The sequence below is a fragment of the Fusarium phalaenopsidis genome (genome assembly GCF_050370095.1).
Source record: "Fusarium phalaenopsidis strain FUZ10S chromosome Unknown contig_32338, whole genome shotgun sequence".
NCBI classification, from domain to species: domain Eukaryota; kingdom Fungi; phylum Ascomycota; class Sordariomycetes; order Hypocreales; family Nectriaceae; genus Fusarium; species Fusarium phalaenopsidis.
Window position 1 is genome coordinate 5,990 of NW_028145389.1, and position 27,967 is coordinate 33,956.

General features: G+C 44.8%; 5 protein-coding genes across 5 annotated transcripts; 2 read left to right on the forward strand and 3 right to left on the reverse strand.

Annotated features, from left to right (window-relative positions):
* Window positions 1-1,135: 1,135 nt before the first annotated feature.
* LRP88_14323 (uncharacterized protein) lies at window positions 1,136-3,591 on the reverse strand (the record flags this gene model as incomplete). Its single annotated transcript, XM_083250669.1, has 5 exons — window positions 1,136-1,175; window positions 1,232-2,468; window positions 2,522-2,760; window positions 3,115-3,283; window positions 3,381-3,591. The coding sequence occupies 5 exons, from the start codon at window positions 3,589-3,591 to the stop codon at window positions 1,136-1,138; spliced, it is 1,896 nt and encodes a 631-aa protein (XP_083093524.1).
* Window positions 3,592-10,846: 7,255 nt separating this feature from the next.
* LRP88_14324 (uncharacterized protein) lies at window positions 10,847-11,794 on the reverse strand (the record flags this gene model as incomplete). Its single annotated transcript, XM_083250670.1, has 1 exon — window positions 10,847-11,794. The coding sequence occupies one exon, from the start codon at window positions 11,792-11,794 to the stop codon at window positions 10,847-10,849; it is 948 nt and encodes a 315-aa protein (XP_083093525.1).
* Window positions 11,795-14,465: 2,671 nt separating this feature from the next.
* On the forward strand, window positions 14,466-15,008 carry LRP88_14325 (uncharacterized protein; the record flags this gene model as incomplete). The annotated part of the gene is made up of 1 exon (XM_083250671.1): window positions 14,466-15,008. One exon carries the CDS (start codon window positions 14,466-14,468, stop codon window positions 15,006-15,008), a length of 543 nt encoding a protein of 180 aa, XP_083093526.1.
* A 4,398-nt stretch (window positions 15,009-19,406) lies between these two features.
* LRP88_14326 (uncharacterized protein) lies at window positions 19,407-20,233 on the reverse strand (the record flags this gene model as incomplete). Its single annotated transcript, XM_083250672.1, has 5 exons — window positions 19,407-19,499; window positions 19,562-19,637; window positions 19,694-19,831; window positions 19,884-20,069; window positions 20,223-20,233. The coding sequence occupies 5 exons, from the start codon at window positions 20,231-20,233 to the stop codon at window positions 19,407-19,409; spliced, it is 504 nt and encodes a 167-aa protein (XP_083093527.1).
* A 2,218-nt stretch (window positions 20,234-22,451) lies between these two features.
* LRP88_14327 (permease for cytosine/purines, uracil, thiamine, allantoin-domain-containing protein) lies at window positions 22,452-24,732 on the forward strand (the record flags this gene model as incomplete). The annotated part of the gene is made up of 10 exons (XM_083250673.1): window positions 22,452-22,713; window positions 22,779-22,891; window positions 22,948-23,048; window positions 23,107-23,284; window positions 23,336-23,498; window positions 23,554-23,673; window positions 23,727-24,019; window positions 24,113-24,204; window positions 24,272-24,478; window positions 24,546-24,732. 10 exons carry the CDS (start codon window positions 22,452-22,454, stop codon window positions 24,730-24,732), a joined length of 1,716 nt encoding a protein of 571 aa, XP_083093528.1.
* Between the last annotated feature and the right edge of the window lie 3,235 nt (window positions 24,733-27,967).

Sequence of the window (27,967 nt, forward strand, 5' to 3'; positions counted from 1 at the left end):
CGAATTCGATTTCTTCTGGAAGCCCTAAGCACGACATGGTAGGCTTCTCAGCGTCCGTCACAACGGTTATGTTGACCAACGAGAGGTGACCCTGATGCTCAGAGGATGCTGACTGGTGACGAAAAGGATATGAATTAACATGAAGGGTACGGGGGAATGACAATACTGAGGAATACACACTACTTGTTTCTGTCAGGAATATTCCATCATCGTCACCTGCGAAACTGCTCGCTGATTTATAGGATTCGGCTACTGTGCAAACTGGTACGGCTAGACGCGAGACGCGTCGCTCTGCCTCGTGCTGTCGTGGTCGCAACTGAAGCTCTTTACCAAAGGGACCGCGTCTTCAGTAAGGTTCGAAAGGAGAGCAGCTACCGTACCTACCGCCAGCTTTACCCCGAACACATCCATAAACAACCCGGGCCGGCATACCCAGGGTTAGGTGTCCGAGCGCGCGTGTGGCTGATGTCAAAACCTGAAATATACAGCGCTATCTCATGCATCTTCTTCGAATTATCACACGGAATGACATCAAATCCCTCGTGATGCCCTTATGCAAAGGGTTAGGGCGAAACCCGCGGGAAATGAGGTGGCTTGCTCGTCACAGGCACTATGAAACTCTGCAAGCTTATCACAGTTTAAAACAACAAGGGTACTCTACCCCAGTCCAGTTCTTTCCGGCCTATCCGCATCTTTTTCCCTGTGTTTTCAACCTTTACCAGTGTCTGACTAGCCATCAGTTCCAGCAGGAGCGTACAAGTGGTCGCGATAGGAACGATTTTGGCCTAGCCTAGCTGTATCAATAACTTCTCACGGGTTAAAAACAATACATTTGGTCAAAAATTATGGCTTTTATTATCATTACTATTATTTTAATTACTGCTGCTTATTGTTTATTTATTGCTGTGCGACTGCCGATGGTTCGCCGGATTGAATCGTATATCTTTTGGTATAGGGTATGGCTCGCTCGTCGTTCCCAGCTGCCGCCCCGCCTGCCCTGCGGAAGGATCAACGCTTACTTCCGGACGTCGCTACAGGCCCATCCATCCAGGATGATCTCTTTTGTGGCTGCGAGCTAAGGGCTTGTTCCTGGTGACGCTGGCGTTGTCGTCTCGCCCTAGTCATCTGGGATTGGCTAGGGCTTGGCCGCCCGTTCGGTAACGTTGTCCTGGTTGCTGGTGATTGGTGGATCCAGCCGTTCCCAACATCTCCCTTTGGTAGTTTCTGCAACGGACGGCCGACTTCAGCTGCAATGTAAGACTTCTGAGGAGGTGGCTGATAACCGTGATCCGCGGCATTCCTTGCATGTGTTCCGTCTTGGTGGCGGGGGCTTCTCAGTGCCGTCTCCTGGGCTGGAGGCAATCCAGCGAACGGCGGCAACGAAGGTGGCTGCTGTTGAGGATGTCTTGATGGCTGGCGCTGTTGCCGCCGCTGCTGCCGCTGCTGCATTCGGAGTAATAGGTCTTCTTCCATGGCCATTGTGCGCCCGCTGTCACGCTGTGCCCTGTCTGCCGTGTTGATCGGAACAAACCTTTGCGAAGATGGGGGGCTCGATGATACGGCACCCTGTTGTTGACGGAGCACTTCATTCGGGACGTGGCTGATACGCTCGTCTGGCAAGTGCCGCTGCTGTTGCTGCTGATCATCGTGTTCGGAAATTGCAGTGGCGGACGTCATTCCTGCCAGGATCCTCTCGTACCCCTGGTATGCCGCCTGGATCGCTTGGAGTGCTTCGCCTGACCAAGGATTTCCTTCGTCAGACTCGTTGCTTTCCACTGCTTTGCGGCATCGATCGGAAGCCCATGCGAGGACAGCATGATCGATATAGGCACCAAGTTCGCTCGAGGCGTACACGCCTCTCAATGCAGGATTCTCCTTCACCTCGGGAATATTTCCCAGCTGACTACAGATAGCTCGTGTGATGGCCGAAGCCGGTGGTCTGTGGCGCATCTCAGTCTGCGGCTGGTGAATCGCGTCATCCGCGCCGATGCGTTCAGGGATCGAATCCTCCCACACCGGACGAAATGCAGGACCAACAGCGTGTTGGACGATGTGAAATAAGCCCATCCAGAGATCGCCGGTGCTGAAGCGTTCTGCATATTGCTCATAATGTTCTTCTGGCATCAAGTCGAGATAGTGTTTCGTCGAGGGATCCCTGAACTCGGTCATATGGCTGCGGACGTAGTCGAGGACCTGCCTTTCCAGGGTCCGTGAACGCAGGTCGAGCCAGGACGCGACATCGTCGGCGCCATCGACATCGTCGTCTTCTCTGAGCCGAGTCCACCAATCGTCTCCATAAGCAGTCGCCTTGAGACTTTTGATCGCAGGCACCAGGTCTTCTCGTCGTAAAGGCTTGTTGTTCTCGTGAAGACCGATGATATCAGCGGGTTGGGTGTTGACCCAGCGCACTACATGGTCCATGACCTGTGCCATGACCTCGCCTTCCTCCTTTTGATCCGCAATAAAGGCTGCACATCCGGAAAACGAAGAGTAAGGTTCTGTTGAAGATGGCGGCAAAGACTGTCATAGGCTTCCTTGTCAAGCGAGGTCAGAAATCCGGTTCGCCGTGTTGCCTTTGTGCTCGGTTTGCCAGTGGAAGGAACCGATGGAGTGGAGTTGCTATCGCCGCTGCTACTGTCCTCCTTGGGATAAAAGACTTGGTATACATCTGCAGCATCATAGGTGTCGTTTTTGAGACTGCAGGCGAGCATGGTCCAGTCTGAAATCTGAATGGACTCAGAGGCGGAGGCAGGAAGTGCCCTTAAAGTTTCGAGTATCTGATAGAACGTATCGAACCAATACTGCTCGTGCAGGACGATGGTACACCCAAGTTAGCCACATATTATTCTAGGCAAGGCTTGATCCGAGACTGTCTGGGGTGGGAGAGGTGAATGAATAAATGGTAGGTCCATCACGGATGTCAAGGGTGAGTTACTCACATCGTCCAATCTGTACCCTGCGATCTGATACCATTTTGAAATGTTGAATGTGGTTCTCCCCAGAGAGGTTCGACACCAGCGGGTAATGCGAGGTCTCCACCGCTCGCTTCTCCACAGCGTGACGAGACGGCTGATGGGAAAGCGAGCTTCACTTGTCAGGCACAGGATATCCAACATCCTTTTCTCGATACCCTTCTTGTTGACATTTTTCTCGGCAGAAAATAGAGTGGGGTCCCGGTCAAAGGCGGAGGCGAGCTGTAACCAGATCTGACCATGTGTATCGGGCAGGGTGAGATCGCGACGGTTGACACGAAGCTTGATGTCAAGTTCGACTGGTAGAGTGTCTGTGTATAAGGATGAGTATTGTTTGTTATGTATGTATAAGTAGTATATCAGGTAGAGAAGATCTGCGGATTGGGGGTGATTGAAGAGGGGTCACACCTTTGTCGTAAAATTCGCAAATCCACCACAAATCGCTCGAATCAGAATCCGTCTGTTTCACGTAGTCTTTCAGAGCCTCGATGCGATGCTGGCCGGCCATGAGCTCAGGTTTCTCGTCGCCGTTGAAGTCGGCCCAGTTTTTGAAGGATAGCACATGCTGACGTCGGTCTTGGGCAGTGCTCTGATCAGCGTCTGGGATGGCGTCGATCATTTTTTGAACGGCGGCAGCACTGCAGGAGACCTGGACGTAGTGCTGCTCGGCTCGACGTGCGAGGCCGCCATTCTGGAAAGAGCGACAAAGATGGGCGACGTGATTGCGGTCGAGGGGCCTGTTGTTGCCACGAGACCAGGCGGAATGGAGGAGATGGATGGGCAGCTCAGCGACGGCGAGGCGGTAGGGCTCCGCCTGTTTCCTCAGGGAATCGACCTCGGTGAAGGAAGGTGGAGGAGGCTTTGGTGACTTGGCGGGCTTAGGTGGTGATGATGGGGTATCGTCGGGGACGGGAAGTAGGGAGGAGAGGTGGATAGACGGGGTTCACGGGAAGGGTGGGTAGGGGTAGTTTTCAGCCGTTTGGAGGGCCGGGGATCGGGGTTGGATTTGGGAGGTAGAGGGCGACCAATTTTGATCATTGTTTGTGATGATTGATTGATGATTATTATTATTGGGATTTATTGTTTGTGATTTATTTTATTTGATGTGGGATGTGGAATTGTAAAAGGGTAAGAAGCAACAGGTGGGAAGAGATGAGGGTTCGGGTTATTATATTGAATGGGAGTGTTAAGGTACAGGGGGTGGGGAAGGTGACTAATTAAAAGAAAGGAAGACGGGAGACGGGAGACGGGAGACGGGAGACTTCTGGGCTGCTAGTCAAGAATTAGATGTCGTCAAGAAGTGGCCAAAGGAGCATAGATGGTAGTCAGGGAGAACGAATGAGAAAGGTGGAGGAGAGATGGAGGCTTAGAGGTTTGAGGAGGGGAGGGTGCGCACGGACACCTAAACCCAGGTTTAGGTGGGGAGGGCGTCCAAAAATGGCAAGTTTACTGGTAGGCTTCTAAAATATTAGGGGCTCGTGGTATGGATAGCCCAAAGACGCATAACTTTTAACCCTAACCGGGACCGGTTCGGGGTGATCTTTGACTGCAATAGCGCTAGCGGTTGTTTCTAATTCAATAGCGCTAGCGGTTGTTTCTAATTCAATAGCGCTAGCGGTTGTTTCTAATTCAATAGCGCTAGCGGTTGTTTCTAATTTAATAGCGCTAGCGGTTGTTTCTAATTCAATAGCGCTAGCGGTTGTTTCTAACCCTAACCCTAAATATTTTAATTTTTTTTTCTCTTCTTTTTTATATTTTAAATTATATTTTATTCTATATTAATGCCTTTTTTTTTTTTCTTATATACTTTTACTTTTCTTCTATTATCTCTTTATCTTAGTACCTCCTACTCTTTATTTATTTTCCCTTTATAATTCTATATTTTTTTTTTTTTATATTTTACTTTTTCTCCTTTATATTTTATTACTCCCTCTTTATATTTCTCTTATGCTATATATCTCTCTCTTCTTTCCTTATATCCTTATATATCCCTTTACTATACTCTTTTACTTTTAAATTTTATACTTTCTTATTTATTTTATCTTACTCCCTTACTTATCTTTCATTTCTTAATTATAATTATTACCTCTTATATAGCTCTTATTTACTTTTTACTCTTTTTATTAAATTTATATATTATCCTTATTATTTAATTCTTTATTATAATAATAATTCTATTTTTATTTTATTCTTTAATTATTTTAAAATTACTTTCCTATATAATAATAATACCTACCCTCTTACTATATACTATATAATTAGCTACCCTATATCTCCTCGCTTTATCCTTAAGCTCCTAGATACTTACTCTTTATGACTTTTATATTTCTATTATTATTTAAATTACCCTAACCCTCTAAAGCTCCTAGCCGGTAGGGGTTAATTACTTATATACCTCTATCCTATTCCTAACTAATTATAGCTATTAGTAAAATAGCTCTATATCTTATTTCTTTTTTTTTTTTTTTAAAAAAAAAAAAAAAAAAACTTAATTTACCCCTATTATATATCTTTTCCTTTATATTACTCTTTTATATTTTTTTTTTTTTTTTTAACCCTATATTCCTTATTTTATTTCTCTAGCTTTAATTATATAACTCCCTTCTTTTACTTATCTAACCCTACTCTATAGTCTCTGCTATATATAAGAATACCCTGCATATATTCCATGCTTATAACCCACCCTAATCAATCTGCCTCCCTATCTATCTCCATACCTCCTACTGCTTAATTCTCCCCTCATCTAAATTGCCCCCCTCCCTTTTAAACCTAAGCCTAGAAAACAACTCCTCTGCCTCCCCCGGCGATAGCATATATACATACGCGATCATTAATGCCATAATACCCCGGTACCAGCATTCCCCTACTGGAGTTCTTTGCCAGCCACCCTATACCTTATCTTCCTCCCACCTAGTATATACTTCCTACGGAAGAAAATATTTATAATAGCCCCTAAAACCCTCTATTCTTCTTTCCCTCCTTAAATAACTTTATATCTAAAGCCCTATATTAAAAATCTTCCTCTCTAACCCCCTACTAGTCCGTGCTATCTCGCAGTCCATTATGGTATAGTCCGCGTTATTATTAGCTAAATCTAGCTGATAGCAAAACATATAGCCACTAAATAACCGCTCCTAGAGCCTCTCCTTAAATAGCTTAACCTCTCTTGCTTCGCTCATAGCCCTATTCGTCACCTAGCTTCGAATCAGCCGCACGTTAATTTCTTACTCCCTCATATCCACCTCCTTATCCTCTTCGCTTACCTCTAAATCTTCCAGTTTAGCCTCCTCGCTAGCGGCCCGGCATATATCGCACCACTCCTCCCCTTCATCGCAGCCGTCCCGATTAACACGCCCATCTATCTCCGAGTCTAATACCACACGTCTGCATACCCTCCCGCTGACGAAGTCTTCCGCAGACCCGTAACCCCTAAACCCTATTGGTCTCCTTGCCTGCCCCTCGATTGCCACCCGCATTACTATCGCCTTACTCTGCTTGCCGTCTCTCCTAGCTCGTCCACTCTGCTGCGCGTAATCTGCTATCTCGAATGGCATCTCTATATATATTACTACTTGAATATCTAGGACGTTAATCCCTAACCCGAGCGCATTAGTAGCTATAATCACCCGCCCTCCGCTATATCGCTCTCGCTCTACCCTACTTATCCAAGCTTATAGCCTCTCTGCCTTGCTATCTTAAGTATTAATATCTCGGTGGTAAGCATCATAGTTTAGCTTAGTCGCAAGAGTATTAGTTACTATGACTATATTATAGTATATAATTATCTTCGCCGGCTATAGATACTCCTTGAGTTTTTAATCTAGAATCTCTCGCACCCTTGTTATAACTGCCTCGCTAGCCTCTTTAGGGGTTATTGCTATTATCGTCTATACGCTATATGCCACGTTTGAGCGCGTTGTGCTAGTTCTAATCATAGTTATATCCTCTGGTCGCGTATTAATTAGCTCGAAAAACTCCTTTTCCTTGCTTAGTGGCAATATTGCCGTTAGATATACCATCTATACCCCCACTAGTGCTAGCCGCCTAAGCTCTCTTAGCCTCGGTCAGAAGTCCCGCGTGCCCTCTAAGATAGTATAAGCCTTATTAAATATAAACCTATCGAGTTATGCTATTACTTAAAGCCCTTCTATGTAGTCATAGAACCGCTTAGTTATTGCTGACTTAGGCGTGATGAAAATAAGCGATGCCGCCCCTAGGGACTAATCGCTATGCCACTCGGCATATAGTATCTTTATTTTCCGGTAATATTCTATTAAGTCGCCTTATAGCGATACTAATAGAACTATGACCATAGTTACGCCGCCTAGGCAGCTCGCTACTAGTAGCATAAAACCCAAACTCTTCCTATTACCTATTCCTATTACTACTACTATTAGGCTCTTGTTTATTATAATCGCCTTAATTGCCTCCCGCTATACGCCCCGGAATATAGCCTACTCTCCATAGAGATAAGTGAGTTTACGGTTAATATTAATTCGGCGGCGTAGCTTCTATCTCTTTAACTATAACTCTTAAAGTGCTTCATGGTATATAGATATATTCTTTCGCTTATGGCCCGGCTTAAGAACCTCGCTAAACCCTCCCATCGCAGACAGAAATCCTAGTAGCCGATACTACTCTTCACTAATATATCGAAAGTTGACTCAATGCTTATTAGTCTTAAAAGCTCCCTTGGTTATGAGTCTTCCGTAGATTAAGCCTGCGATCTTGGACCCGTGACTAGCTTACAGATTATACGGACTATCCCCATTATTATCGCTATCGCTGTCGCTGTCGTCGGAGTCTGCTTCCCGTAGTAGTCTCGTGTGGGCTATGGATGCATTCTGGAAGTATCGTCGTCCGATCGCAGTTAATATATGCCTCTAGCTGCTGATATTGAGCTTCTGCCCACACGCTGTAACACCGAGCCTTCAGATGATGCGTGCTAAGCGCGGTGACGTCCAGTGCTCCCCGGGTCCTAGCTTCTAAGCGCCTTGCCCGCCCTCCCTAGCCTGGCTAGCTTATTCTTGACTAGCCTCTGTAGTGCCGCCGGGTTATTTGTTGTCTTGCGGGCTACTGCTCTCTGGTGTACCCTTAGTAGCCTATAAACTAGCGTTAAAGCTAGACCGGTCTTATATATTGGCCTGGATATCCTCCTAGAATAGCAAAATAAGCCATAAGAAGTATACCAGCGGAGTGCTAACCTCCCGCGGTAAGAACCGATAAATAATCTTAAGCCTTCTAGACGTCAAGAAGCCTTTATATATACCCGTGATAATCATAATGAGCCCTTAGTTAATTAAAATATTTTGGATTTCTCTGTTAGCTGTGTTGCGGTGTCGAATCGTAAGAAGCTTATATGCCCTTAGGGGAAACCCGCTACTTAGCTGCGCTAGAAATAGTAGTAACTCTAAAGCTTTCTCTACCCGGAGACTATATTAATATGCCGCCTTTGTATTTAACTCTATGCCACTATCGCCGTCACTTACTGATTTAACCCACGTAGCCCTTAAGCTATTATCTTATAATATCTTTTAAATGACCTAGCCTTTGCTTATGCCTCTATTATGCTAGAATAGTTTATCGATAAATAAATAGCTAATCGTTTCGTTAGTAGCGTTATCTAAGAGCTCGCCCCACGGGATCTCAGGTAAGCTAAGCTTAGTCAGAGACTAATCTAAAAACTCTTTATAAAATAGCAAGTCCTTATATAGTATGTCTTTTAGCTAGTAGATAGCTATTCTTATTATGGCCTATATGTTAAGAATACTAAGCTAGATGCCCTTAAAGACGATATATTTCTTATTTTAGCTTACCGAGCCTTAGGATGCTATATTATTATGTGTAGCTATGCTAAAGTTTCGGAGTCAGATAATAAACTATGTTAGCGTTATTTCCTAACTCTTTCCTCCTTTGATTATAAACCGGCGAGTCATCTCGGATATAAGCGCAAAGTTACTTAGATTATTCTTCTCTGCCTCTTCTTGGCCTTAGCCCTGCTATATCTTTTACTTAATGGCCTTAGCTCGCTAATTAACTACGTACTTAATAATATAGAGATAGGATATTACTATGATTACGGAAAGCTTTAGGGTGAAATTCACATAGCCCTCCTAAGTACTATCCGCATAGACGCTTAGAACCGTTAAGAAGCTAATAAGAACGCTATTATACTCTATGTCCTTAGTGAAATAATTAAGAATGGATATATAAAGCTCTAAAACGTTATTTTTAAGCAAATTAAGAAGCTTAGATACTTTAGGAGCCTCTAAGTCACCGCTATGGTCCTTCTAAGCATCGGTTAAGTCGTCTACGTGCTCTATTATCATATTATATGTATTCTACTATCTCCTGCTTAGCTTAAATAGTGGCCGATCTGCCTTATTATCGAAAGACATATAGTAAACGATATAAGCAAGTAGTTATTTGACTACGAGCGTGTATTGTCTCTGAGTCTTAGGCTTAAACCGGAAATAAAATAGCTTGCTCCTCTCCTTAATAAGTTCCTTGCGGTTAACCTTAAATAGAGCATTCTAAGAGATATTTTCAGGAGTAATAATAGCTTTAGCGTAGTTAACTATTTGATTAAAAGCGATATATATAAACCAAAGCTAAGCGTCGTCTAACTCGTCCGGGTCGTTTGGATTGACTTTGTATTCCATAGAGATTAAGTCCCTTAGAAAGTCCTTTTTCCCGCTAAATTCCTTTAAGTAAAGAGCAGAACTAAGCCGGCGAAGCCATGGATTCGGCGCTATAAAGTTATCCTCCGCATTAATGCGCCTTGCCTCTTGGCTCTAGATGCTATTGCCTTTTCTTTAAAATGCGTCAATAGTCGCTTAAAGTCTAGCCTGCGAGCCGTGGTCTTAAAACCTTAACTAATTAAGATTTAGCCCCCTTGCTACTTCGAATAGCTCGCTGCCTAGACCTCGTAAGAATAATCATTAATAATATACCCTAGTCCTCCACGGGCTATTACTTCTTTCCTCTTTGGCCGTAGCAGCTAAGCGACATCTACCCTTAAGATCTAGATCTTATTAGTGCTTGATCTTAAGATGCTCTTAAATCTATTATAACTCTATACCTACGTACCGGCAATCCGGCGGGGATATGCTCTGCTTTGTGATAAACTCGCATTAGATGCCTCTTATACCTAGCGGACTTAATCTAGTAATTGGCGGTATATTATTGGGCCTTGGTGGTAGATTATTATGGGCTTCGTGCTGGTTCTGAAAGACTTCGTAATTAGATGCCCACCTCTGCGCATCCTTGATCATCTTAGCGCTAAGATGATGCGGAGCACTGCGAAGATATACCTTGACCTGCTTCTATGTGACCGTGATCCTATATGTTCGATAGCAGAGAAGCCAGAGTTCTAGGTTATATACGAAGTACTCTATTATAAATGATTTAAAGAAAGCAAAGGTTAAAATTCCCTCTCTAAACTCTAATAGTAACTACGCAGCATTAATACCAGTTTAAACCCCCTTTATTCTACATTAATAGTTTAAGCTAAGTGTAATAGACCTAATGGTTAATAGCTACCGCCGACCCTTATAAGTTAAGACGCTCTATCATTAGCTACAGCGGTTAACCCCATGCTCATTAACCCTATCGCCTAATAACCATTAAAGAAAATAATCTCGAAGTAAATACGCCGCTAAAGTATAAAACTAATAAATCTATATATAAATATTAGTATTAATTAACTCGCAGATATTTACTTTATATTATTCTATCTTTTTAGCTTATTATAACCATCACGGGGGCCACTTTACTAATCGTCGGCTGGAGCTCATTTTAATCGTCGGCTAGAGCTCATTTTAATCGTCGGCATATCTATGTCATGTAAGCGCTAAAATATTTCCCATATTAAATTAATCGTCGGTTGCCAGCCGACGCAAGCCATAAATGTCAGGGGCAGAGGGGAAACCAAGCAAGAAGTGCCACTCTTCACTAAGAAGCCGGAAGCTTTGCCTGCGCTGATAGGTCTCAAAGTGGGCTTCTGTAAGCTGCCGGCCGTAGACGAGGTTGGAAGTCATGCTGCCATGGCCGGTCTGCCTATGGAGAATAGTATCTCTTTCTCCAGGGCCCTCTTCATCAGAGCTGCTTTCGCTATCTCCGTGGTCGACTTCGCTATATAGCCCCTGGCTAGTAATAGCTGCATCGCGGATATAGCGGCGGCCTAGGGCGATAGCTATATGCCGCCAGCTACTGATAGTAAGAGACTCGATGCCGGCTAGCTTGCCCCAGCGCTTAAGGACCCGGCTAAGCCTAGCCGAATTCCAAGAGCCTGCTGCAAGCCCTATATGCAGCCTAGGGCTATCAGCCTGGCTGCCTCTCAGGGCCCCAAAGGGAGAGTTTCTAGGGCTATAGAACCCTAGCTCGGCCTGCAGCTGCTGCAGCTGGGGGTTATCCCCTAGGGCCTCTACCTTCTTGCTAGAACCCTCATCGCCATCTAGGCCAGAGGTCTTCCAGAGAAAGGGGGAAAAAGAGCCCTGAGAGCTACGGTCAAAGTTGGCCTGCATAGCTTCCCAGAAGGGCAAGATAAGCCAGAGATAATAGACTAAAAGGGTGCTAACCTCCTGAGGAAGAAAGCGGTGAATAACCTTGAGTCTCTCTGACCTAGAAAAGCCCTTGTGAATACCAGTAACTAGCATAACTAGCCCTTGGTCTAGGAAGATATTGCGGATGCCCCCTGCGGCGGTATTGCGGTGCCGAAGAGTCAAGAGCTCATTTGACCTAGCCGGAAGACCGCTGCTCAAGTGGATCAAGAAGGCTAGCAGCTCAAGCAGCTTCTCAATGCTTTGGCTATAAGAAGACATAGCCCTAGCTTCTGGGGTTATAGAAGAGCTACTAGAGCTTCCAAACCAGCGGGCCTTGAGAATAGGGTCTTCCCAGAGAAAGGAAAAAAGCCAGCTCTTAGTGCCTCCCCTAGCTACCTCATAGAGGCTATCTAAAAAGGAATAGCCTACTGAATTATCAGTAGGGTTATCCTGGATAGAATCCCAGGGGATAGAAGGCACTAGGGCTGGCTGGCTATCCTCCAAGGTATAGCTCTCTTGCATAAGAAGCCCCTGGAAGAGAAGAAGCCGGGCTTCGTCTAGGGCAGCTTGCAGTATATGCTGCAGGCTAGGGAGGCTAAGCCGGTTGCCTCTATAGAGGATAGTCTCCCCTTCCCAGCTGATATAGCCGGGCTGGGCCGTATTGGCCTTGGCAGCTATGCCATAGCTACGCAGCCGAAGGATAAACTGCATAGGGGTCGTGTCAGCCCCAGCCGGGCTATTTAGCATGCACCTAGTTACGAGCTGTTGCACTAGCTCAAAATAACCAGGGCTTGCCTCTCGAGCTTCTAGAAGAGAGCTTCCAAGCTCGGTATGCTGCTGGATAGCCTTATCTCTTTTTCTAGCTACTTCCCGCAGGATAAGTAGCCTAGAAATAGATACTAAGGCAGAGAGAAAAGGGGTAAAGGTCTTAAAGCCTAGCCAAGAGCCATCAGGGGATATACTAAGCACAGTAAGAAAGGAGACCATGACGCTATCAAATTCACTATCCTTAGTCTGATGATCTAGGATCGAGATGAAAAGCGCCAAGGTCCTTTCTTTTACCCCCTTATAAAGCCCTATAACCTTATGGCTAGAGAAGTTGCCTTTAGCTGAGAGCCAGGCCTCTTCTAGGTCATCAAGGTTATCAGATAGAGCCTTATAGCTAGCTAGCTGCTGCTGGCTTGCTTTGAAAGGTGGCCTCTCTGCGGGCTCAAGGTTAAGGCAGCGGAAGGTATAGACTAGAAGCTGCTTTGCTACTATGGCATAGCGGTCTTGCGTAGCCTTCTTATACCTATAGCTAAAGGGCTTCTTTGCTGGCTGCGAGGCATCTTGCCGGTTAACCTCAAAGAGAGCATTCAGAGGAATCTCATTAGAAGCTATAAGGCCTATAGCTTCTTGAATAAGCTCCTCAAAAGCCTGCAAGAGAAAAAAAGCAATCTAGCTCAGAGGTCTCTTTTAGAGATTCTTTAGTTAGGGTAAGGTCAAGAGAAAGCAGCTCTCTTAGGAAATCCTTTTCCCCACTAAAGTCAGCTAAGTGCCTTGCTGATCCTAGCCTTCGAAGCCAAGGGTTAGGAGCAGTAAAGTCATTTAGCTGCTCTATAGCCTCGGCCTCCTTGCTTCTGATAGCTAGGGCTTGGGCCTCAAAGGCAGCCTTGGCTTCTAGAAGAGAGAGAGCTTCAGAGCTATTACCTTCTAGCAAGACCTCAAAGTATTCACTGCGAGGCCCTTGCTTGAAGAGTTGCTGATAGGCTACGCCGGCTCGCCAATAGCTTTCAGTAGCTATAGAAGGCTGCGAGGCTGCTGCCTTGGAAGGCCGGCCGTCTTGACCCTTCTGCTGGACCTTGTGAAAGACCCGTAAGTGCTCTCTAATTCGGCGTAGCTGGGAGCCAACATAGAAGCAGCTAGGCTCAAAGGTGCAGCGGAAGCCCTGTTGCATAGGCTCTCCAAGTTGTGAGATAGGAGGGCCTGGAGGAATAGGCTTAGGTAGCCTTATAAGGTCCTTCTGGCCCTGAAGAAGATCAAGCTTAGTAGCTTGCTCTAGGGTAGGCTTGATCTCTTGGAGGGAAAGCTGATGAGGCTGTTGGCGGAGGTGTTGTTGAATTTGGTTAAAAAGAACTGCGGTTTTGCAAGTCTTGCAAATTAGAAGGGAAAAAGCCGGGATATAAGTAAAATAATCCATAATTATAAGACTTATAGATAACTAAGATATAAATAAATAATACTTTTAGATAACTAAGATATAGATAGAAATAGAAATTAGAAGTAAATAGCTAGGAAGAGTTAAAGTCTTTATAAAGAGGTAAAAGAAAGAAAGAATATAGAGGTTAAAGCTTATTAGCTAAGGAATTATCTTAATTGTGGCTGGCGAGGTGGTTAGTGTGGCTAGATAGCTAAGTTGTGGCGGTGGTTGGGAAATTTTAGCGTAGCGCTAGTTGCACTGACCACCCTATTAAAATTTCTCTTTTTTATCTTTAAATAATTCTAGAAAAATTAAGAAATAAGATATAAGAAAAAGGACTTTATTTCTAAAATCCTTATAGCTTAAAGTTATATATATCTCTTTTGCGGAGCCTTAGCCCTATAGGAACCCTCTTTTCTAGAAAACGTCGGCTGGTCGAGAAAAAAACTGTCGGCTGCTGTTGAACCGAAGCGGTCCTGTTCATACAAGAATGTGCAGGGCATTCCGCAATGCGTTTTGACCAGATGAGCCTCGGAACCAGTTGAAGGAGTGTCACGTGAACAGACACATCTCAAATAGGAATAGCGCATAGCATCAGCCCAAAAGAGGGGCAAGAGTCAGTTAGAGAAAAATCAATCAAGCAATTCACTCAAGATCGGGTTCAACAATTAAGAGTCTCAGAGCTGTACTTCTTCAAGGCAGCTGTAACTACCAAAACGAACGTCAAATCGATAAAACCAACCTCGATACCAACATCCGAATCGCGAAAACATGTCTTCTATCGCGAACACGAAGCCCTACCTCCTGAACGGACCGAACGACTGGGACTCCTTCGAACAATCCTACATCATGAAGATAACGGCGGAACGAGTATATAAGCTAGGTCGACTCGATGACCTAAGCCAATTCAACACTCTTCGTGAGAAGGAACCAAGGAGACCGGAAATAGGCGACTACCGAGCGAAAGTAGCCACCGAAGAAGGGACACACGATCCGAGACCCGTTCGAGGCGAACGCGCTGCGACCTCATTCGTCGAAATGGTTCCAGAGGACCAAGAGGCGTATAAGGCAGAGCTGGCTATCTACCGGAGCGATCTCGAGCGATACAATAAACAAGCGGATAGTATCCGTAATGTGCTCAACTGGATGATCGAGAAGGTTAATCCACATTATGTCGAGACATGCTCCCCGGCTATGAATGAGTCAGCCGAGTATGACAATATTGCGAGCTTCTTTCTCAACCTGAAAGTAGCGTGTGGCATTGACGACAGCCTGAGAAGGAAACAAGCTCGAAAGGGTATTTCGAGGTGCTAAAGGCAGCCTCGAACAGCAAAACGAACTGGGAAGAGTGGATCACCAACTGGGAAAAGTCAATACGAGTTGCAAAGCTCAGACAAGTAGCTGAAGCACAACACCCCAACACCTGGTTCGATGACCTGAAAGAAGCTCTGGAATATCGGTTTAAGATCTTCCTCCGGATTGAGCAAGGTCAAAATAAAGAGAAGATCGAGAATGGAACCTACTTGCCGTTGACCTTCTCTGCACAATTCCGGCAAGAGATTCAAGATGGGAAAAGGGAGAGGCGACAGGGCTATGACTGATCGAGTGGCAAAGGGAGCTTCGGACCGACATTTCGAGCCTCGCCCTCTCAGGACATAAAGCGAAGCCGCTCCTCTACGCGTGAGTCAAGAGAAGACTCTGCAAAGCGTCCTCGTCAGTCTCTGGAAACACCAGAGCAATGCATACTATGTGAGAAACGACACAAGTACCCAAACTCCTCGTCATGCTGGGTAGCATTCCCAGAGAAAGCCCCAAAGAAGTACCACGTGTCACAGAGACAGCTAGACCTTTGGGAGCAACGTCTTGAGCAGAATAAGGAGGTTCGAGAACTCTATGAGAGGCTCCAAAATGAGAGTAAGGACTCATCAGAGAAGTCGAACTGACTATCCGGCCTGAGACGCTCTATCTCGAAAGAAGCAGCTGCCTTCTTGGCATCGAGCGGCGAATACCCATTACGCAACTCGTCAATCCTGGACTCAGGGACGACTATCCACATCTTCAACGAAGCCAAGAGATTTACTTCATTGAAGAGCGCCCAATACGGAGACGGCGTATTTGCCGGATCGAAGTGGCTGCCGATCTATGGATATGGAAATGTGGACATTCAAGTGCAGAACTTGCAGAACGAGCCGCGAATCCTCAATTTGCAGCGCGTTGCGTACTGTCCAGAAATGGGAACAAATCTTGTATCCCTACGTCAACTACGCCAGCTTGGATACTGGTGGGACCAACGGAACAACGAGGATATCATCAGACACCTCAATGGTCAGGCCCTATGCAAGCTACAGCAGGAACACGACCAGTATATACTGGAATATATCCCCGAAACGGCAAAACGCGCCGCGTTTCCTTCAAGGCACCTGCGTTATAACTCGTGGACCGCAAGGAAGCCTAACCGAGCTCGAGCAATGGTTTGGCATCGCCGCCTAGGACATCCAGGACCAAGAAGCCTAGAGCACCTGATGAACCATACGTTTGGAGTCAAGATCAAGGGACCGGTCACTGTCGAATGCGACGTCTGCGGACTAGCAAAAATGAAACGTCAAGAGCACCGCGAACCAAGGGAACGAGCCTCGAAACCTGGTGAAAGAGTCTCGCTAGACTTCCACGACTATCCAGAAGGGATAAATGACTACACGTCTTGCGGAATTCTCACAGACCGAGAGTCAGGTCTCTGCTGGGACTACTACTTCGTCAACCGTCAAGAAGAGAGCCTACTTGCGATGCTGAAGCACTTCACGCAAATGCTCGACACGATGTATGACATCAAACTCCGAGTCATTGAAACGGACAACGAGCTGCAAAAGGCCAATTCGATCCGCGGATGGCTTACCGAAAAGGGAATCAGGGTAGATGAGAGTGCACCTCGCACCCAGCAGCAGAACGGCTCTGGAGAGCGTTCTGGGGGGTTGGTGAAAGAGAAAGTGAGACTGCTAATTATCGATAGTAACCTCCCAGCAGAACTTTGGCCAGAGATGATGAGAACGGCCGTGTACCTACTCAACCGAACTCCAAAACAAGGTCTACACTGGAGAACGCCATATGAGAGCTTCTTTTCAGGCATTCCACGTGCGCAAGAGCAAAACCAGCCTCGGATTGGACACATAAGAACAATTGGCTCCAAAGCCTTTGCTCTTACGGATTCAGCACAGCGAAAAGACAAGAGGCTTCTTTCAAGAACGAATCCAAAGGCTTGGATAGGTTTCCTAGTTGGATATAACTCCCAGAACATTTTTCGAGTGTGGAATCCAGTGACCAACAAGATCTACATCACGAGAGATGTTATATTTAACGAACAAGAGTTCTTCAACGCTAATGAAGTGCAGATGAGAGATACCATTGGGGAACAGACCTTAGAAGAGATTCAGCAGCGACTGCAGGCTCTTCTAAGTACCCAACAGGTCGATCAGGTCATGGACCCTGTGCAAAGCCCTGACGAACAGGAAATGCCAGATTCGAGCCTCGAAAGTCTTATTGAAGACTTGCCAAATGCTGAGACAGAGTCAACAGAAGACACACAAGTCAATGACTCAAAATACACTCAAGCAAGATTTGAGATCCTCCCAACGCCACCAGAAAGCCCTTTCTCAAGCTTTCTTGCACAGATAGGATCACAGACAAGCCAAAGTCAGGATGAAGTAAGAAGATCAAAGGAAGATCTACTTATCCTGAACCAAGCATTTTATGCAGGGACAATGGCAGTGCCTATAGCAAGAAAGGAGAATGAGCTGGTTTCAAAGGCAACGAGGAGTAGATGCATCAGAGACAAGCTCAAGCCCAAGTGTGAGACGCAAATGACTCAAACGCACCTCAAACCCGATAGACAAGCATACCATAGGAAGAATCTGCCTCCGGCTCCAAGTTCCCATGGTAGTCTAATCGGACACAGGTTTGAGGCAGAGTTCAAACAAGCGCAGAGAGATCACTTGGAGAGCCACCGCCAGATGTCATCCTGGACAGAGATTGCGAGGTGCGATCCACGGATACGCAACTCGCAAATACTGGACTGTATGTGGGTATTCACCTACAAGTTCGACAAGCATGGGTACCTGCAGAAGTGCAAGGCGAGACTCGTTGTTCGGGGAGACCAGCAACAGAAGTCAAGCGCTGAGGACACTTACGCTGTAACCCTCGCTGGAAAGTCATTCCGAACAATGCTGGCGATTGCAGCGAGATTCGATCTCGAATTGCTACAGTATGACGCCGTGAACGCATTTGTGAATGCAAAACTGCAGAGCAATGTGTTTATGAAACTGCCTCCTGGGTTTAGGGGAGGCCACAAGGAAGAGCGAGTGTTGCTTTTGCACAAAGCACTGTATGGACTACGAGTCGCACCGCTTTTATGGCAAACGGAACTCGGAAGCACACTTCGAAGCTCGGGTTGCAGAGAAGTACCAGACGAGCCATGCTGCTATCAGAAAGACGGAGTCTTCATATTCTTCTACGTAGACGATATAGTCGTCGCGTTTAAGAAAGGAGATAGGGACACTGCATCCCAAGTCATTGAGTCTCTAAAGGGGAAGTATAAATTGACTGGAGGGCACGAGCTGCAATGGTTCCTTGGAATGGAGATCATCCGGGATCGCACCTCAAGACGGATCTGGGTTACGCAAATCATGTATCTGGAGAAGATATATGAGCTACGAACTGCGGATGCCCCAAATGGCTCTCCAATGATGAAGGAGGAGCTCGTTCCAAACGAAGGAGAAGCGATAAGACGCATAATCAATTGGTACAAAAGAGTTATCGGCTCGATACTCTACGCAAGCGTTATCAGCAGACCGGACGTCGCTTTTGCTATTTCCCGACTAGCCCGATTCATGAACAATCCAGGGAAAAGCATGTCCAAGCAGCCAATCGAGTCTTATGTTATCTTTACGCAACGCGTTTCTACGCTCTGCAGTTCGGACCTGGAGAAGGCTTTGTGGTCCATAGCGACGCATCGTTCGCAGATAACACAATTGACCGGAAGAGCTCACAAGGTTTCGCAATGATGCTCTTTGGAAGCCTAATCGGATGGCGAGCCAATAAGCAAGACACGGTCACGACCTCCACAACAGAGGCAGAACTACTTGGACTATCTCAAGCAGCAAAAGAAGGGTTGTTTCAACAAAGGCTACTTCGAAGCCTAGAACTCGAGCTGCAAAACACTGATCTGCACCTCGTTTCTGACAATGAACAAACGATCCGACTATTAAAAAGTCCTCTCGGAAGGCTAAAGACGAAATTGAAGCATGTGGACGTACACAACCATTGGTTACGAGAGCACATTCAGAACAAAGCAATCTTCCTTAGCTACAAAGAAAGCGCAAAGTTAATTGCAGATGGTCTAACAAAGGCCTTGCAAGGCGGCAGACAAAGGGAGAGCTGCAAGCAGTATGGACTCATCGATATTCGAGAACGCATTACGAAACGTCGCAACAAGATGCTCAAGGAGCGAACGTTTGAGGAAATCATGGACGAGCTGCAATTGTGATGAACGAGGCTCGTATCAACACTTTGAAGCTCGAAGGTCACAAAGTCACAGCAAGATAAGAAGACAGAAAGGCGGCGGCAAGCACAATTATAATTCACCATGTGCCCGAAGGCCTACCGACAATGACTCAAAGCACAACAACCGAACGAGACTCAAAACAGGGAAACCATCCTCATCTAAGCCAGACGAGGGTCACCAGACAACGGAAAGCATCCATCTGACACACCCTTCAACACCACCTTGACCGCAATGCGGCGCTTGTTCTTCTCCTGCAAAATGAAAGTTAGCAATGAGGCTCAAACGATCGAAACGAACTTTGGATTGCACTCACGGTCGCGTTGACGCGGGAAGGATCCTGTTGGACATAGTCCAAGAAAAACAACGCCACAGGGAGAGCAGCAGTAGGACTATGAGATTCAAATCAGCAAAACGAGCTGCGAGATCGATATGAGAGCGGACTTACATCTGACGGCATGAGCCGCCGGGGTCACAACGCTCACAACGGCGAACGCCAGGCTTAGCCCAACACTCACCGGTGCTCTGACCAGCGAGGGCACTGTTGAGGCAGGGCAGGCAAGGGACAAGGCGCTTCTCATCTTGACTATGCAAAGGTCAGAACGAGCGTCAAAACACAAGAACAAAGTGCTACTCACAGAACTGAAGCGGAGAGGGTCGCAATCTCAACCTGCAGGGCACGCTCAGCGCGCCGAGCACCAGCTACACCAGCCTGCGTTTGGCGACGAGCACGAGCCCGCGTCAGGCGAAGGCGAGGGGTGGCCTGTCGCGAAGGCGGACGAGGGGGACTGGGCTCCCGAGACGGAGAACGAGGAGTATCGTTGCTACGATCAAATTAGCACTGCGTTCCACGAATTCGAAGCTCGAAATGACTGACGGAGTCTCCGGGAGCGGGGGAGAGAGTGAAGAAGAAAAAGTATCATCATCTCTGCCCTTCAGTCAGCCAACCCATAACCTCAAGGGGTGAAACAACTTACGCCTCAGACATCTGGACGGCAGCGGCGGAGCGCGAGAAGTCAAGAGAAGTTTGCCTGTATGCAACGATCAGCAAAGGCAACTCGAAAAGGCCAAAAGCAAGCTCGAAGAAGAGAGGCACAAGGCGATCGAAAACCACGTACCGAATGATCGTGATGGTGTTGAAAGGGAAGAAAAGAAAGAAAGGAAGCTCAAGGCGAGAGGCAATTTATATCTACGAGCCTCAAATGTGAATCACAAACGGCAAAACAGTGAATCACCTATTGTTCACGATTCATAATCGCCAAAAGAAGAAAAACAGCTTCTATTCGTCCGAACAAATCTTCCTCTTTCTATTCACAACTGCAAACAATACAACACGGCACACTGGGTGCAAATGCCCTACGATCCAAAAGGGGAACTTTACAAAGAAAAGGACTCAAATGATGCAGAATATGTTGCAAAGGATGAGAGCTATTATTCAGAGTGTCAAAAGCTTTCCACTCTGGGGGGGTGTGTTGAACCGAAGCGGTCCTGTTCATACAAGAATGTGCAGGGCATTCCGCAATGCGTTTTGACCAGATGAGCCTCGGAACCAGTTGAAGGAGTGTCACGTGAACAGACACATCTCAAATAGGAATAGCGCATAGCATCAGCCCAAAAGAGGGGCAAGAGTCAGTTAGAGAAAAATCAATCAAGCAATTCACTCAAGATCGGGTTCAACAGCTGCCCCATGGTCTGCTAGCGTAAAAAAAATCTCCCATACAAAAAAACTGTCGGTAGCTCAACCGACGGTTTTAATAGATGATAGGGTTTTAAAGCCCGGAATTAGGGCTATCCGACGGTATAACTTCTATCCGAATCGGGCTAATATATTCCGAGCCATTTACTATATAAGCTATAAACCCTCTCTTAGAAATAGCTCCTAAGATCTTCAATTAATTCAGACAATAAGAACACTAATTAGAAGCTGGTCTTCTCTATTTTAACCCTATCTTCTATTTGCCCCACTCTTATTACTCTATGATTCCTTACCTAGCCAATCAGCTTTATATAAGGACTGATTCCACTGCCTATTCACCTCCTATCTCTATTACCTACCCTATAGTCTTTGAAGACTATATTTCCTCTATTTTTCAGTCTTTTACAGGGAGAGAGGGTAATTATAAGAATACCCGGGTTATGCCGGCTTTCGCCGGCAGGTCAGGAAACCATCGGATAGTTACGTGGGCCAGAGGCCATATTAAACTCTTCCCGTCGAAGACTCGTGGAGGCTTTGGCAAGTTAAAGTCTAATAATAATACGGAATCTACCTTTCCATCTCTAATATCACCCTGATCGTGCCGATTAGGCCCATACCTTTACAATAGTCTAGCTGTCCCGCTCGCTTGTCTGTCCCACTCGCTTATCATATACGTTAAGGTTATATAATATAATACCCTCTAAATAGGAATAGCATAAGGTATTAGCCTAAGAGAGGGGTAAGAATTATATAGATAGGTTTAATTAATTAATGTACTTAATATAGGTTGAATAGGAAGTATTACTAACTAAAGTAGTGCGCTATGCTTTTTAGCTTAGTAGTGACTTTCAATAATAAGGGCATGGGTTTAAGATCTTAAATAGCGCGTTATCTATGGACTGTGTAACTAGATTAGCAGGCTGTGGAGGGAAAAATCGGGACTGCAAAGAGGTATCGACAAAAATATTTAGACTCTTCCCGGGTTTGCGTCGCAGAAAGGTGACCTACTATTTTTGCCACTTAGCCACTTTTGTCCCTTGAGTCCCGTTTCTTTCGTCCACCACCTGATTAGGTTAGCAGGCACGCAATATGAATTGGTATTGATCTGTGGCAAGTCTTCCTGTTGAGCTGAAGAAGCTGAGGTTGGTTTTGCCGACAAGATAAGAACCAGTGAGACCCTCGGTTTTAGTCACACTTCATCGTATCACAGAAGATAACGTTCATAGATCTCACTGGCCAGGTTGGGACGGACGCCACGAATTACAGTTGGGTGGCGATAAAGCTAAGCTGGATCCCTCCTGGCTTATTAGCTTATCAATAGATCTTATGATTTATTGATTGCGGAGATAAGCTTTACAGCGTGTTTTTCTCGGATATCAATCCCCAGACTCCCCCCATTCATGTCCCCTTAAAACGCTTGGCATTTGTTTTGTTTCCAACGGCTTGGTCTCTAGTGTACTCCTATTGATTGACTTGGCACTGCGCTTCACTTTCCCTGTCTTAATCCAAGATGCAGTCAGACGGCTCGGACACTAAGAATGGCCTCGGGGTTACTTCCGATTCGGAACCGGGGCAAGTCGGCCCGGTGAGGCGACGATTCGGATTCAACTTCAGCCTCGAAGTTCACCAGGAACCGAGCTCCTTTGCACCGTCCAAGAACTTGTCCAATGCGGATTTCGATCCGATCCCACCTTCGAAGCGAACCTGGAATTGGGGTGCCTATGTGGCTTATTGGATGGCAGATGCATGGGCTGTGTCGAACTGGGAAGTTGGTAAGCTTGCTACGTTGTTTATAGGTCACAGGAAGAGCGCGAATTGTTAATGTCTCGTGGCGTAGCCTCATCCATGATTGCTGTCGGACTTAGTTGGCGAATGGCGATTGGAGCCTGTGTGCTTGGTAACTTTCTCATGGGCCTTGTCATTACAGCCAATGGAAGAATCGGAGCTATTGTATGTTTCTCACTTCGTGATTGTGGCTCCTCATCGACTGACTGACTTGTTCACAGCTGCACACGCCCTTTCCGGTTCTCTCTCGCATGCCCTTTGGCTACTACTTTAGCTACTTTGTTGTGCTGTCCCGCTGTGTCCTTGCCATTGTCTGGCTCGGGTAAGTGCATTTTGTCCTCTTGCTGCTGTAAGGTTCGTGACTGAGAGATGTCTTGTAGTGTGCAAACCACGACTGGAGGTCAATGCATGACCGTTCTACTGACAGCCATCTGGCCGAGCTTTGCCAATATCCCGAATTACATTCCAGAATCTGAGGGCATCACCACTGCAGGGATGTGTGGATTCGTGCTCTACTTCCTCCTTCAGCTTCCCTTCTTGTGTATCCCATACACCAAGGTACCACTCAATTCAACTTTTGTGAGCTGGACATTAGGCTGATAATTGCAGGTCCAATACTTCTTCGCCTTTAAGAGTATCATTGCCCCGATCGTCTTCCTGGCTGTCTTTGGTGACACATTGCATAAGGCGGGTGGAACAATTAGCCACAGCACTGTGATTTCCAAGGGCACTACCATTCACGGTGCCACTTTGGCATGGGCCTTCTTCAATAGTGAGCGAAGGAGTTCTGGTAGTCTCTTTCATCCCCTAATAGTTGAACAATCTAGATCTCAACGGAGTCTTGGGTAACTACTCCACGCTCGGTCTCAACATCGCCGACTTTTCCAGATATGCCAACAAGCCCAGCGCTCAGAACGTGCAGGCCATCGTTATCCCCTTCATCTTCAGTAAGATTCTCCTGTTCATGCACCCTATTCAAATTGCTGATTAGTGTCACCAGCCATTGTCGGCCTCCTTGGCATTTTCACAGCAGCTGCTTCCCAATCAGCGTACGGCGAGGTTCTCTGGAATCCCATTGATATCATCAACTTGTGGATGAAATCTGGTTCCTCTGGTGGTCGTGCTGCAGCTGCCTTCGCAGCCATCGGCCTGATTATCGTAACGCTTGGTATCAACATTTCCGCCAACTCAATTAGTGCCGCCAACGATTTGATGGCTTTTGCTCCCCGGTATATCAACATCCGACGTGGTCAAATTCTCGCCGCCGTAATTGGTAGCTGGGCCTTTGTTCCGGTGAGTAACTGCACCTGTTTCTTTGGTGTTACAACGTCTCGTTCTACAAAATACTGGCTTTCTATTGACTAAATGACTGACCTTATGTTCCAGTGGAAAATCTTGGCATCCGCCCAAAAGTTTATCGCCTTCCTCAACGGCTATACCATCTTCCTTGGTCCTATGACCTCTATCCTTATGACGGAGTACGTCCACCCTAACCTTTGCCTATTGTAACGCTTTGAAAGTTCGCCGACTCTAATCCTTCTTCAGCTACTACATTCTCCGACGCGGCAAAGTCTCGGTGCCGGACATGTACGACTTCCACGGCATCTACCGCTACTCGCAAAAATGGGGAACCAACTGGCGTGCTGTGGTTGCCTTCTTCATTGGCTGCATCCCCCCTCTTCCTGGCTTTATTGACAATATTGTCCAAGCGGGCGGTAGCCATACCAGTGTCTCGCTGGGAGGTCAACACCTGTAAGTCCTAAATTCCACCCTGCTCTTCTCTATCATAACATTAATGCTGACTGAAATATGTGTACAGCTTCTACATCGGTTATGGCTACTCTTTCTTATCTGGTGGCGTCTTCTACTATCTCCTTAACCACTTTTTCCCAGCCCCTGAAAGCATGGTGGAATTTGCTATAACTGGAGAGGACATTATTGCTGCTCAAGACGCTAAGAACTTGGAGATCAAGAAAGCAGGATTTGCAAGTAAGGAGTCTGCTTAGATGGAACAATAGAGTATAGTAGTGAATATGAGTAGGCCGCGAGTCTCAGAAAAGCTCAGAGAATGAAGGGATAAATCAGGGTTTATATTTATATTAATACCGTCTAAGCCGGGCTATATCTTTTAATTTCTTATCACTTGAAGAAGCTTACAAAGCAAATCTAGTTTGTTCCTGACCAGATGTCGTCCACTTTGTTGTGCAGTTGAGTCGTTTACCAACCTCAGGGCATCTAGACTATAGCTGATGCTTACATCACGCGCCTCACACGTAGCTTAATGATGACTTTTGTTTCCATCGCTGTACTTATGCTAATATAATATTCAAGGGTATAAAATTGTAAACCTATAAAAAGTTTCCTTGGGTCTTGGTGTAATGTTACTATATGTTATACTCCTCCCATTACGTCTGGCTAAAGAACGCCCAGCATCTTAAGGAACGCGTTGGCCATAAAGACTCGTGATTGATACAAGAACAGCCTACCTATACGGCCCGGTGGTATCTCGAAGTCGTAGTATTCTTCTACACGGGTCCCTCCTAAGGAATTAAGAAGCAGGAGGCAAGGCGAAGCGAACCCGATCATCGACCTCATGGATGAGCATGGCTTGCTCAGCCTCTTACCAAGAGGAACGGAGACATAGGAAGGAGTGAGCTGCGAGAGCATGATCGACCTAATGCTCGCATCGACCGAGCTAGCAGATGAGATAGTCCATTGCGGCATCCACCCGACCGAACACAGATCAGACCATAGGGCGATCCGAACCGAGTTTAACCTCACAACGCCGGAGAGGGCAGTGAGCCTGAGGCTACTATTTAAGAATATATTATGGAATGCAATTAGGGTAACGTACATGTATAGCGAGCCAGACAGCAAGCGAACCAGACAAAAAATCCCTCAACCTACATTATCTCTATTTAATCAATTGATTCTTAACCACCCAGCATGTCACAGTCTAATAAAGAGGCTAGAATCCTTCTTGCACTTTAAGCCCATCAAAATATACTAAAACTAAGTCTTAGAGGTGCCGCAAAGCTCTACTAAGTTAAGCATTTAATACTGTTTGACTAATATAATAGCATCTAAGCCCGAGTTAATACTATTCCTAATTCACGCCGATTATCTGATCTAGAGGAATAGATCCTTATTCACTTTATTCTCGACCTAGATTCGCGAGGATTTCCCCCCTAGCTTCGTGGTATAAAGGAAATAGCTAATTAATTACTTACTGACTACGATGCGCTACTAATTAGCGCGTGTTAGGCTTTAAACTTCGTTAGGCGATACCTAGACCTTAAGACGCGTTTTTTTTAGAAGTATAACTACTAGAGAGCTAAGTGCGAAGATCTAGCTATTATTTATAATTAGTTTATACTTATAGCAAATATAATCGCGAAGTATAACATCTAATTAGATAATTTCTATAATATTAATAAGACTAGCTTTATAATAGGTATAATTTAGAGTAGAATAGTTATTATAGGCATAGATAGGCATAGAAAGCTAAAATTAGTATAGCCCAGAAACCGGGAATAAATTACAGTCATTTAGGCGATTAATGCGAATAGCTAAGCAATCGCGCCGTTTATTATTAATGCCGGCTAATATTACCTCGCTAATTAGTACCGGGATAATAACCTCCTAGGCGATTAGGCTATTATAATAACCTAAAATAGCTAGACTAATAACGAGACTAATCTCGAGTGGCTTAAGCACTTTGATCGGTGTATAGCTAAGTAATTAAATAGTTGCTATTATCTTTTAATCCTTAATAGCTATAAAAGTTATTACTTAATTAAATTTAAGAGATATTATAAAGAGAAAAAAATTATTAGGCTTTATATATTACCTTATTTATCTTATATACTTTAGCCCCTTAATATTAGGTACTTTAGCGTGCTTAAGAATGCTTATAGCTAAGAAATAAAGTATTTAATTAGATGCTTTATAATTTATATTTTAAAGACTAAGTTCTTTCTAGCCTTTTATACTATATTTTAGGCTATTATAATAAAAAAGAATATTAAGTTAGTCTTTAGAGGAGCTAGGCTTATTCCTCTTAACCCGGAAAGTATAATCTTAAAGCTTAATATATAGCTATAGACTCTAACGCCGCCTAAGGAGGTAGCTAAACCATTGACCCCTTGGGTCTTAAAGACCCTAAAGACTGTGCTTAAGGCTTAATCTTAGTTAAATTACCTCGAGAGATAAGTTATAAGGCATAAAAGTAGCTCCCTAGAGTTAATTTTAGAAGCTATATAGTCTTCTTCTAAGGGAATAAAGATAGTTATATATAAGGTTGCCTTACTTAAGGCTAGGGTTAAAAAACTTAAATAGGCAAATAAGATATTAAGCTAGCGCCAGAGGGCAAAAAGGACCTAATTATAGAAAAGAGGGGTAATAATAATAGAGGAAGGAAGGCAAGTAATTAATTAGATAGATATAGATGCATAGGTAGTGGTAGAATTATCGAGAAGTAATAATTAAAAGAGGTTAGCGCGACCGGGGGTTTAGTATTATGGTATCTATGGTAAGCCTAGTTATAATATAAGAATATATTAGGTAGTAATTAAGATATCTAGGGAAGAATATAGTAAGTAATTTTAATTAATTAAATAGTTTATTATGTTTTTATAATAATTTTTATCTTAAAGGTTAAAAAAAGTATCTAGTTTACTTGCTATTTAACTTGCTATATATATATATTATATAAGACTTATTATAATTACTTAGTATTTAAAAAGAGGAGGGTAATTATAATTAGAAAAAAATTAAAATTTTTAATAATAGTAATAACGTATATGATAAGCGAGTGGGACAGACAAGTGAGCGGGACAGCTAGATTGTGCACTAAAACTAGGATTTTTAAACTTTAATAAAAACTTTAATAAAATAGCTAGAAACTTATAAAGAGTATTTCTAGCTATTTAACTCATAAATAAAGTATATCTAATTTTTATAGATTTTTAAAAAATCTCCTTTATAGAGAAATAGCTATTTATACAGTGCGAATATACTTTTTCTAAACTACCCTATAGGGTATTTTTCTAATAATCTATAAAAATCAGGATTAATAATATATTATATAATTAAGCTAACTTCTAATTTTTAGCTTTCCTTAGCTTAATATGAATTTTCTAGAATTATTTAAAAATCCTAGTTTTAGTATATAATCTAGCTGTCCCGCTCGCTTGTCTGTCCCACTCGCTTATCATATACGTTATATATAATAAGTATATA